At 49.7% G+C, this 12,516-nt stretch overlaps 1 protein-coding gene across 1 annotated transcript in view; it reads right to left on the reverse strand.

Annotated features, from left to right (window-relative positions):
* Positions 1-3,373: 3,373 nt before the first annotated feature.
* Positions 3,374-12,516, reverse strand: part of IGFBP2 (insulin like growth factor binding protein 2) — a 58,214-nt gene continuing 49,071 nt past the window's right edge. The window contains 3 exon segments of the mRNA XM_050339601.1: positions 3,374-4,818; positions 7,053-7,193; positions 8,606-8,829. Of these exon segments, the coding sequence (XP_050195558.1) occupies positions 4,651-4,818; positions 7,053-7,193; positions 8,606-8,829 (533 nt within the window). The 3' untranslated portion in view covers positions 3,374-4,650.

The following is a 12,516-nucleotide window of genomic DNA, read 5'->3' on the forward strand; positions in this document are numbered from 1 at the left end:
GCATCCTGTGTGCTGAGGCCTGCCAGTGAGCTGTTCCAGCCCTGAGCATTCCACAGCGGGTGGTGTTGGGTCATTTGAGGGGGCTCATCCAGCTCCATGAGGGTGCCTGGGGAGGTACAGGGCATGGAGTAAAATGGACACAGTGGTTTAGAAGAGCTTTTGATACCAGAGCAGTCTGAGAGATGAGCAGCAAAATTGCACGTTTGAGTTTAGAGCATCCTAAAAGCAGAGCTACCTTATTTTTTTTAGAATTTTCGTCACATTGATGTGGCAGTGTGGTACAGCATGCAGATTCAGCAGGCTTACCAGGAGAAAGTACCTGGCAATCAGTGATGTTAAGTTCCTAAATGCTATCGCAAACTGAGCCCCACAGCTTGGAATCAGATGCAGTGTTTGAGCCTCAGACCTCGCAGGGCCACTGGAAGATTTGTCCCATTGTCCCAGCATGCAGGAGCATCCCTGGGGCAGCCCAGCCCAGCCAGGCTATAGTTATCACCTTGTGGTAGCCCTTGGTGGCTCTTCCTACTGCCCCGTGCCCTCCTCAGTGCCAGATCTGACCCTCCCTCACTGCCCACACAGCCATCACATTTCATTCTCCCACTCGTCCCCTCATCTCTCTCCTCCTGTGCCTTCTTCCCCTCCATTGAACTGCCCAGCATCATCCCCATGTGCCCAGGGCAGGGTGGGAGGCAAAAACATCCCCTTTGCCACTGCACTGGCGAGACCTGGGGTTGTCAGGGCTGTGCTAACGCGCATCTCCCACTCTATCTGCGCCAACTGGGGCTGGCACAGCCCCCCGTCCCCGATGGACACCCCACAAAGCTGAGCCTGCACCCCACGGGGCAGGAGCCGCCAAGGGGCAGCGCCACTGCCCGCAGCATTCGCACACCCTGGGCTGGTGGGAGGGGGACTGGAACTCTACGGATCTTTAAGGTCCCTTACAGCCCAAACCACTCTATTAAAATTGTCACTTGCCAGTGTAGATACCTCTGTGTGCATACACCACAGCTGCTGGGGTTTTGGCTAGAAGCCTGCGTGAAGCTGGCACGGTCCCAATTCCTGACCTCGTGCCCCACCATGCGGATGGCACAAATCTGGCCCGGATGAAACCCCAAAGCAGTGACAACCATCAAACCCATGCACACACATATGCAGACATTAAGGTCATATCACAACCCTAGGGAAGCCTAACCAGAAGCTTTTTACTCCTCTTGCTTTACTGCCGTCCCCCTCTGTAAGGTGCCTGGCCAGTTGCGAGCTCCCTTCGCTGGGTTGTGGGCTCCTGTTTGTTCACCTCCAGCCCCTGAACTGGAGGGTGGCCCCCGGCATGGCTGGGCTCAGGCATCTCTGTCACATTCAGCCCTCACTGGGCAGCACCTGGCCTGGAGCTCCCTTGTGCCCCACAGTGCACTTGGCATCCCCCCACCGCCAGCATCACCTTCAGCTACCCCCGTATTCTGCCTGTTCTCTTTCCCTCCCCTGCAAGCCTACTGTTCCCAGGCATTTTCCTGGTTTTCCCCAGCCACTGCCCCGCCTCTCAGCATGTGTCAGTCCCACTCAAACTCCTGGCAGGGGGTAGAAAATAAACAGAAGGGGAAGCAACCCAGTAGTTTTGCCTCCCTTTGGGGAGGCCAAAGGGAAACCACAGCCACCTGGACGCTGGATGTCAGGGCCAACATGGGGCCTCTCCTTCAATGCTGAAATTTCAATTGAATGTAGTGTGGAGTTTTATTATTATTATTAGTTATTCTTTGCCTCCCTGTGGCGCCCCAAGCACCAAGGTGTGCTGTCACACTCCCTTTGGCAGCACTTCTCACCCTGGGAGAAGGTGCAGGACCTTCAAGGGACCTGTCTCCATAGCCCCTTGGGTGAAGCAGCTCAGTCAAACTCTGGTCCCACACACAGCTCAAACCTCCCTGCACTTTCCCAGCAGACTGTTCTGCAAAAAGGCTTCACTTGGAAACATTACAGTTAGCTTTCTGGCCAGCTCAGATTTTGCTCTCCTTGTGCCAGCAAAGGGGAGAGTCCTTGGGAGTGTCCTGCATGGAAACCACACACGCTTTCTCTCTGAATCATCCTGCTCAGCTAAGGAACTCTTTCCATGGTGTGTAGTGGAGACCAAAACCATTGCAAGATACCTAAAGGAGCCTGGATGATTCATGGAGGACAGGCCCATCTGCCAGCTCAGGAACAGCATGAGTGGATGCAACTATCAGCTCCAGAAGCCCCTGAAATACCAAGGCTGGGAAGCTGGAGAGAGCAGAGACACAACACAGGAGTTGTCCTTACAGCCTTTGCCCAAGCATCTGCCAAGGTCCCTGCACTGGGTAGGAGGGACCTTGCCTTGGAAAGCTGCTTCCCTGCTCAAGGAGCAGGAAATCACCACTCTCACATAGCCACGCAGCAGTTCAGGAAGCTCCATGAACATCACACTGGGTAGGACATTCACACTACCATCCTCTCCACCCAGCAAAGTGGAACCCAACCACCTTTCTCCACCAAATCTAGCTGCTGTCAGGTAGGGAGACAGTCTCCACACAAATACTGGCCAGATGCTGACTCAAGGGCCCAGTTGCATTTTGTAGATTCACAAGGTCCCACGTGTATAGCAGGAACACAGCGGGCCAAAGGATGAGTGACACCAGTTTCTCCCTGCTGACACAACTTGGGACAATAACAATGTAAAGCCTGACTCCCATTGCTGCCTGTCAGGCCTGGTGTTTGCAAGACCACGTGGGCAAAGGATGAACAGGGCCAAATTTACGTGTGATGCATCAGGCAAGGAAATGTCCTGTGAACAGTGGGGAGGGGGAAGATGACAGTTTTCTGGCATCCCATTTAATTTATTCCAACTTTATGCAGCTCAGCTTTTCCAAAAGAGAAAAAGACAAACACATAAGAAAACTTCCCTATTCCCAAACAAAACAGAAAGTACAAACTGTAGATGAGAGCCAGCATGTGCAAGGTTTATATGAAAAAGCAGAACACCCTCAGATGTTAACAGAAAACAGCATCAGTTTTACAGTTACTTGGTTTCGCGTGGAGGTGTGTTGTCTTCTTCTCTAGTGCTCCCGTTTGTAGACATCCACATATGCCCACCCCTGACTTTCCAAAGGGGGTCCTTCCCCTGTCTCCTCCACTGCCATATCCAAACCTCTAAAAAGTCACAAAGGCTTTAAGTTACAGAGCCCACCTGTGCCCTTCACACTTGGGATCTGAAATGTGGGCCCAAGAAGCAGGGCAAAAAGCAACAAACCATTTAAAGAAAGCCCAATACTTTTAGGAGAGGGTTTTTGCAATTGCTCTACAAAGGGTATCCATATTTTAAAAAAAAGGAAAAAAAAAAGAAAAGGAAGAAAATAATAAAATCTCCTTGCTTAGGCAATGGGGAAGTTATTTATTCTCAGCATCGGTGTGTTCTGTACAGAAAGAAATCAACAGGTGAATTAACAGCAGAGACACATCTCTCCTCAGAACAGCATGTCCAGCGCAAAATCTCTCAGAGCACCTGGAATCACTTGGATTTCATCAATACAAATGTGTATATGGGCAGAGGAGTGTGTGTGTGTGTGTCAGGGCCTTTATGAAGCAAGATATATACTGTAATTTACTTACAAAAAGAAAAAGTTATGTGCTGAATAGCAGTTGCTCACTCCAGTCCCAAGCAAAAATGAAGGGACAAGGGCAGCTGCTTGGGAGCACAAGTTTTAGATGTGTTTTGTTTTTTTTTCTATCTAGAAACAAAGAAAAAATGAATGAGAGAAAGAGAGAGACATTCCCTGGCTTGTTATCCTAAATCTACACGGGCATCCTTCCACCCAGCCTCAGCAAGTTCATTTTAGCTCCCTCGGTATAAGCTGATCCTAAGAAATACTCAGCAAAAGCCTTTCAAATCCCCTTGAAAAACAAGCATTTAGCTTTGTCGTCACCTAAAGGCCCCATGCTCTTGGACCAGTGGCTGAAGCCAGGTCCCTGTGGAGTTGGCTGTGCCCCAGCACCACGAAAGGAAGCACCCAGGAGTGTTTTTAAGGGGTGGGGCGAGCAGCTGTCTTATCTTCAGCCCTTTCCCTCACCGATGCTTCCTTAGGGAACACATCCCAGCTGCAGTGGTATGTTCCCACAGCACATCCCATGCCAGGACAGATGGCTGGGCTGAGGCACAGGGGACCAACAGGACACAAGAGGCAGATGACAGTATTTACAGTCTTTGGTATTGGGGAAAGGAGAAAAAGAGGGGAAAAGGCTTGGCTTTTTCTTTTGTTTTTTTTACCCACTCCCACCCATGGCAAGGGGTTTTTCCCCCTGGGAGGGGTCAGGGAGCACATGGCACTCTGTGCTGGAGGGTAGAGGAAAATGCCGCGAAGCAGCAGGGACAGCAGGGCTGCAGGGCGAGGAGCAAAAAAGACCGGTTCTCTGGTTTATGTTGGGTGAAAGACTAAGAAAGCAGTCCCTTCTCCTTGCAAACCCCCCACCGCCTTTCCCCTCCCGTAATCCCTCCCCTCCCCAGGAATCAGGCAGCTGAGGAAGGAGGGCAGCACGCAGGACCCAACCCCAGTCTCTTCCAGAGCCTAAAGAGACACGCTGAAACCCATGTAAAATCCAGCACTGGGGCCACAGTGAGCCACCATCAGCCAGCAGGATCATGTCTGTCTACTGGCTCCGCAGGGCATGTGCTCCCCGGTCCTCCTGCTCATGGGCTGTGTAGAAGAGGTGGCACTCGGGGTCCCCGCGGATGGTGGGCGCACCCTGGATCACCTTCCCGTGGATGGGGTCCACGCACCAGCACTCGCCACGCTGCCCGTTCAGAGACATCTTGCACTGCATGGAGAGGGACAGGGCAGGCATCAGAGTAAAGACAGGGACAAAACAACCCCCTTCCCAGGTCCACCAGCCCAAAGCCCAAACACAGGCCAAGCTGGGGTTTCTCCAGTGATCTGGCACTAGTCTGGGTTTAGGCAAGATCCATGGATGCCTTACTCAAACACCCCAGGGTCTGTGCTGCACCAGCAGTGTTTCTCCATCAGTCCAGGCTGGGGGCTGAACCTCTTTCCCCAGTGGCTGTGCCGAGGACCAAGAAGCCAATTTTAATGAATCTCAAGGACAGCTGTCCCTGAAATGCATCACCTTCTTCCAGTTGTGGATAAAAGCACCCAGAGAGTCAAGAATCCCAGGGGAAAGAGGGATGAGATAGACTGACAGAGGAGGTGTATGAGCTTCTTCTCCCCTGCAGTTTAAGCTAAAAAATGAAACATCAGATCAAGGCCCCCACAGCCAGACCTAAACATACTTCCAAACAGGGATTCACTCTGTTCTAGAATGGAGGTAGGGACCATGGTGCATCTGGACCTGGACTCGGTCCTCCCAGTCCTGTTAGAGAAAGGTTTCTTGCCCTAAATGTTATCATCCACCTCCTGCCTCACAGGGCTGCAAGCACTTTGAATCTGACGCTCACCCCTCCATCCCCAGCATATACATTTCTGGACAGAGTCTAGTGGGAGACGCAGAGGTTACTCCAAGCAGGCCATCCTCTGTGGGCACTCCATAAAGTGGAATTTAAGCCATTTTTTGAAGCTGGACTGAAGTCAAAATGCAGCCTTGTTCGTGGGAACAAAAAAAGCACAAAAAGAGAGGAAGAAAAAGCCTCCCCAGCATGAGAGTGCATCCTCCACCTGAGTACTGGCCCATAGGGGGGTGTGACCAACTGGGAGTGCTTTTGTTGCCATTCACTTGCCAGCAAATGAAGATGAGCTCAACTCCTAGATGGAGGGAAATCGGTATCACTTCACATTTGCCTTGTTTGCCCTCAACCAGGGAGGTGCAGGGAAGAAGAGAAAACAATTTATGTCCTCTCTCTTTTTCTGCAGTAGTGACCAGTGTGTAACCCACTTGCACCCTTCAGTGCAAGTTGACTTGTTTCCCAGGGACAAGGAGCAGCAGAGACTGTCTTCTCTTTTGTAACATACAAAGCATCACTGCACTGTCTGGGCTCATTCCCCAGACATGGCTCATCTCCTTACAGGCAACTTGCCAGCTCTGCTCCATCCAGCCCTTTCACGTGTGCTCATGCTGGAGGATCCAGCCAGCCCACGGGGCTCTTCAGGGAGAGATGGAGGGTGAGGGTCCAGATGGCACAGAGACAAGAGAAGGGACAGAGGGAGGTTATCTCAGAGCATCATACTTTTTTTTTAATGCTCCTGATCAAGCGATAGAAGTAGCCCTGAGTAAAATACTTAGCCATGAAAAAAATAGGTTTTCTAGGGTCCCCTCCAAAGGCTCAGCTATAAGGGATCCTCATATCCAAGTACTATTCACACAGCTGCAGTCAACTCTGGACAAGCTGGGGTTTTGCTGTTTTTCCTGGCATTTTTTTCCCCATTCCTGAGCCACTGACACCTGGTGATTTTCTACAGACAAAGCCAAGAAGTCAGAATTCAGACACACAAGTTCTGTGAGTCCTTCTGGGTCCCATACATGCCTTCAGAAGCATGCTGCACCCCAAACCCCACCTCACCTGGAAGGAATCCCTCCTAGAGCTGGGGGACCAGCCTTGATTTGTGGAGGAAAACCAGTAAAGTGCACTATAAAACTTCCTGACCCCAGAAGTGCTTTCGCTTTGTCTGCAAGGTGGGCCAACATTCAGTCTCTCTCTGCTTTTCTCCTGCAGGGCCCAGCCAGGACAATACTTGGCTCAAAGTACATGAGAATAGACCTGGACAGATAAGTAGCTCTTGTGGGGAAGAAGGGGCTCTGAATAAACAGATTCTGGGCTGTCCACAGCCACACGTGGAATGTGGATCTCATCTCCACTGGCAAACCCATGGCTGCAGATGCACCTAAGCACCCTTGGATGCAGCAGCACTTAGGTGCTACTAAACCTGTTCATGCCATGTACAGTGTTTGCTGTTTACCCCACACCTCACATCGTGTGTGCAGTGTCAGCCCAGCCTGATCTGTGCCTGTGCTCTGTGGCTGCACACGGTGGGGACAGACAGAGAGATAAGGGCTGCTGCTGGAGTACAGCCAACCCCGGAGCTCCCACTCTCCACACTTACCTGTTTGAGATTGTACAGGCCATGCTTGTCACAGTTGGGGATGTGAAGGGAGTAGAGGTGCTCCAGGGGACCTCGCTCGTCTGGCAGCCGCATAGTGGATATGCGTTCCAGGACCTGATCCAGCTCCTGCTGACAAGGGGTCTGAAAAGAGGCCAGAAAGCAAGAAAAAGGAAAAAAAAATTCAGGGCAATGGTACCATTCAAGATCATCACTTAGGACAATTGAAACAGCAGTAAGGATGAACACCTGTGTTCATTTCCTCATGGCACAGGTTTGCCACTGGGTCCTGCTACAGACCTCCCCTGCAGACACCCAAAATCAGAGTGCTGCACGGCCACATGTGGACATGAATGTCTCTTCCATATGCCTGACATGGCCAAGAGCCTACGTAATACCTGGATACAAGAGGAGGAGAAACCTTAGAGATGCTAACTGTGGGTCCCACTAGTGATGACAAGTGACACAAAGCAGGACTAGACCAGACAGACCAGGATGGTTTCTATGAGTTCCCACACCTGTGGCACAGTTTTGTCCCAGAAGTGAAACACATGGGAGTGGAGTGGAAGCCCTGGAAATGACAGTACCCAAAGCTAGCCTCTGGAGGCATCTCTCTTGCTCCACAGCAGCTTCCATACAGGGCTCCCCACCAAGGCAGTCTCGTTGAATTACACCTGATGTGAGCCAAAGTGAGTCCACACCTCTGTTTTTGCAGTGGATGGTGCTGGGGTTTTTCCCCCTCAAAGGAGCAGTAGCAGTGTGGGATCTCTCAAAGTTAATGGTGCCTGCACCTTATTTTGAACCTCTGTTTTGCCTATTCCTTGGAAGGCATCGAGGACTCTCTTTAAAAGTCCCCTTCTGTCCCTGTGCTCCCCAGATATTAATACTCTATATGTTTACAAGGACCTTTTGGGGTGGGTTTCCATCTCCATCCCCAATCCCATCCCATTTAGTTGCCTTGACCAAACTGCCCACTAGAGGGAAACCACGGCCAAGGACTGGAGGGCATCGAGGCGGACAGGCAAGAAGGGGGCGGACTTTGAGCACTCGCTGCTGTGAGACAGTCGCACAGCCCATCCTAGGGGCTTGTGGCCCCCCTAACCTGGACTGGGGTTGCTCTGCAGCAGGCAGACAGTACCCCTTTACCCCCGCAAATCCCCTTGGGCCATCTCTGGCACTTGCTTGGGGGAAAAAGGGTGTGAGAAAGCCAATCCACGGGCAAAGGGCTTGCTGCACCCCTGCAGAGGTAGGTTTTGAGCCAGTAGGAGCCCCCCTTTCCCAGCTCTGCCATCAGGAGGTGAAGCTGCAATGAAAATAATGCCTCCTCACCAGCACATCAAAGTTCATCAGATGGTGTGTTCAGCCCCAGCTTCAGGCCAAAAGCAATGTTTGCTTTTCCTTTTTTCCCTTGCCCTGCTTTTTTCTTTCTTCTTTTTTTTTTTTCTTTTATCTTTTTAAGACAGTTTATTGCAAATGTTACTGAGGTTTCCCATTCAGCATTTCCCAGTGAGCCCACAACTACACCCCTCAGCCCCCCACAGCCCCTGCCCTCTCACCCTGCCCGTCGACAGCCGTGACTTTTTAGAGTCCTCGTGGTTGTGATGGGCCTTGCCAACTTTGCCCATCTGCCGCTGCTGCTCGTTCACCTTCTCCCTCATAACTGCCAGCTCCTTCATGCCTGTCTTCATGGGCTTCCTCCCGCCAGCTCCGCTCAGGATCCCCACAGTGCCATCCACGTGGTTCTCGGCAAGAATGCTCTCGGACCGGTCATCACCATTATCTGCAGGAGAAGGGCAGACAAGGAAAGGGTCCAGCTCAGTCTGGCGCTCTCTCACGTGTTCATCCCGCCCTGGATCATTTTCAAATGTGGCTGGTTACCAAGCCATAAAACCTTTGTGTGCAAACCTTTTAAATTGCATTAGCCCTTTCATCTGGGAGGTGAGAATAGATCCTTTCATTCTGGAGTTATTGCCACTCTAAAAGACAGTTTAGAGAGCAGAGGAAATCGCTGCTGGAGAAGTTCTTTCTGGTTTTTCTTTGACCTTCTAAATTACTTCCTGAGAATGTAATTTTCCCATCACAAGTCCAGTTGGATTAGGGATGCAGCTCCAAAACTTAAAACCACAGTGATTATTAACAATACCTTGATTCCATCTATCATCCCCCAGAGTATCTCCAGGAATACTTATTCAGTATTCAAGTGCTAAAATAAATTCTCAACCCTGCTTTCAAAAATACCTTCCTTCTGTTCTATGGCCACCCTAATTTCTCTTGGAGATCCTGCCATTTCAGTGATCGTCCTTGCCATACCATTTTTCCCACTGTGTGTCATACACTGTGTTACTCATTTAGCTTCTACCTACTTCTGCATTTGGCCACTTCCGCTGACAGTGGAACAGTCCCATCTTTGCCACTGTTGCAAGCCACAAGATCCCCAGCTAGTTCAGCCATTTCAAAATCGGTTAGCAGAAATCTGGGGATAAGCACTGGACTTTTTGTATCTCCTCTGCTCTTTGCTTTACTTATTTTCCCAATTCACTGGGAATTTCTGAGAGCAAACCTTGTCAAAGCAGGACACAATGGTCACAGTGCTGCAGACACCAGTCCCTTTAGACTTTGCACTGCAATGAGGACAGATCTCAAGTCCTCCTGCTTGCTCCAAATGGTGACAGCTGATTCCTCCTTGCCTGGTTTGATCTGGCTGAGCAAGCACATCTAACACTGTAACTGAATCTGATATTGAAGTTGGTCCTGTGTTAGGCTGGGGCTTGGACCAAGACCTCCAGAGGTTCTATTCAGCCCAAATTATCATTCAACCCACACGTGTACATCACCTGTCACTGCAATAACCCAGGCTATATGCATCTTTGTATATATCTCTCTATAGAAGACCTCTTCAGCAGGTCCACAGGTAACCCCACCAGGGGACAGACCAGGTCGTTCTGGTGGTGATGATAAACGTGAAGTGTCTTTTCGCATATTCCAAGCAAGAACTGTAGCACCCAACCTCCCAACATCAGCATTCTTTCCAGCACCTCCAGCTTTTCAGTATTATGGAACTCAGACACTTACACAGAGGTAAAGAAATCACATAAAAATCTATGATGCAGAACAAGCAATGCTTTAGCTTACACAACAATGCTTAATTTCTGGATTTCTCCTGCTTTTCAGAAGACCAAGCATGCAGAGCATTTACAGATGTTAACATTTCCTTTTTTCAGAATCTGCATCAGGATGTTTTGTCAGGACATAGCTCTACTGTCCTGACAAAGAGTGAAAAAACATAATAGCAAGAGTTTTATTTCTGCCACAGCTTTTTAAGCTCTTTTCAGATATTACAACCCCAACCTCATAAAGGAGAAACTGCAAGAAGAGTTTTGTCTGAACTTACTCAGCTGCTTGATGGCAAGATGGCCCAAGTGGGCTGGATCATGCCCCTCCAGCATGCCATTCATGAGAGACCATCAGCAGCTGCCAGGGGACACACCAGAAGAACCATTCCCAATTTGTGCTGCAGACCAGCATAAAAGCACTTTCATGGCTGGAGACTGCATCTGACCCACAGGATTTAAAAGCTACCAACAGACCAATCAATGGATTTGTCCAATATCTCCTTCAACTTCTTCAACATTTTGGCCTCAGATATCCCAATACTGGGATCATCCCACTTCCAGAAATACTAAATATGTTTGGTGTGCAGGTTTTTAGCTGCTTAGGTAGCAATTGAAAAGCAAATATGGGGCAAAACCAATCTGGCAAAGTCCATTACTTTCCTCAATATTGGTTCCAGATGAGAACTGAGACCAGGTTTGATAGCCAGATGGGCGAACTCAAAGTCTAGGCTGCTGCCTGGTGATTGCCATCTGGCCATCATCCTAGGAGCCAGACAAGCAATATTTTGAGCAGGAATCTTCTGTTTATACACCAGTCTCCTCGCTAATTAGAAACACATAGTGAGAAGAGAGAAGGCCATGAGGCCGCCTTTATAGAGGATCAAATAAAAAAAGCACCATGAAGAGATGGGCAAGGCTGGCCAGGTCCTGATCCTCAATGAGCTGCTTAAGAGAGTTTTAGCCTTCTGACATCTTTTGTGCTCCTCTTGGTGTCCCAACCAAGTTGTCAGCAACAGCAGAATAAGCACAGCAGCAGGGCAGCTTCTCAGACACATTGCAGTCCCCTGCTTCATTCAGAAAAATGATGGTACAAACTGACAGAAAAGCAGCAAACTGGAAGTGGTGCCTTCCCCCATTGATTCTTGCTCCTTCCTCCCTCCAACTAAAATATATAGACATCTGCCCAAATAAGCACTGTGCTAGTAAATGCAGGCGAGCTGGTAAGCCTCTTGTCAGCTGATTCATTCACAAAACCTGCTTCTGATAATATTTTTGCTCATTTTTCTCACTTTCCAATGCTAACAAATATCAGCCCAAAGAAAACCACCGATGGGAGTGGAGTGTGCAAGCCGATGTGCATGAACACACCCAGGGACGGCAGAGATTGGTCTTGGCTCCCCACACACCATCACAGGAGCAAGACTGGATCAGAGGCCAGGAAGGTCTAGCTGCTATTGACTGCAAGCTCTCCTCTCCAAGACCAAGTCAGCCATGGTGAGCCCTGCCCTCACCCTGCTGCCAAGCTGGACCGGTTCACCTGGGGCTGATGCCAGAGACCCATCACAGCTTTTTCCTCTCCCAAATCCGGTGCTGCTCTTAGGGGAAGCTCTCCTGACCTGAGGCTTCCAGGGGTGGCTCAATCACAGGGGAAGGGAGTTGAGACAGAAGAGGTTGGCCCCATGTGCAAAGCACCAGCATTTGCTTCAGGACAAACTTTGTGCACAGGAGGAGGCTGAGAATCAGGTGTGATGGGACACATTTCAAAGAGCAAATGGGCTGGGTAGCAACAAGCAGAGCAGAGAGATCCAGACTCAAGGTCAAGAGAACACAGAGCATGCTGCAAGCCAAACAACACCTCTTACAGACAGATAATACTTTTTAATGGTGCCCAAAAGCTGCAAGTCATGCATGCTTGCCTATGACTACCCATGAAGTAATGAAGCCACCCACCAATCCTACCAGCATGGGATGGGCAGGTACGCAATTGCCTCAAGATACACAACCCTAATCTGTTTGTCATCCTGGCTAATGCCTTTTTGCTGACCCATTTCAGTTGACACTAAATATATCTGTAAGGGAGTGGTGCCAAACTCCAAAACAATTATGTTTTATAGTTCTTCCATTTTCCTATGGCATGTGGAAAACATCTCCTGTGCTATTTTGGATCAAAAGGTAGAGAGCTTTGTGCAGGGTGGGACAAGTGTGGCAGGAATCTAAGCAGATAGCTGAAGTTCTCCTGAACACTGATGCTGAGCCCATGAAACACCTCTCTCCTTGCCAAGAAAATGATTTCTTTATGGCCTTTTTCAAGGAAAATTCCCATTGGCTTCAATGGGGCGAGGACTTGGCTGAGG

Source organism: Myiozetetes cayanensis, unplaced genomic scaffold, assembly GCF_022539395.1.
Source record: "Myiozetetes cayanensis isolate MyiCay16 unplaced genomic scaffold, myiCay2020 scf9, whole genome shotgun sequence".
Taxonomy (NCBI): Eukaryota; Metazoa; Chordata; class Aves; order Passeriformes; family Tyrannidae; genus Myiozetetes; species Myiozetetes cayanensis.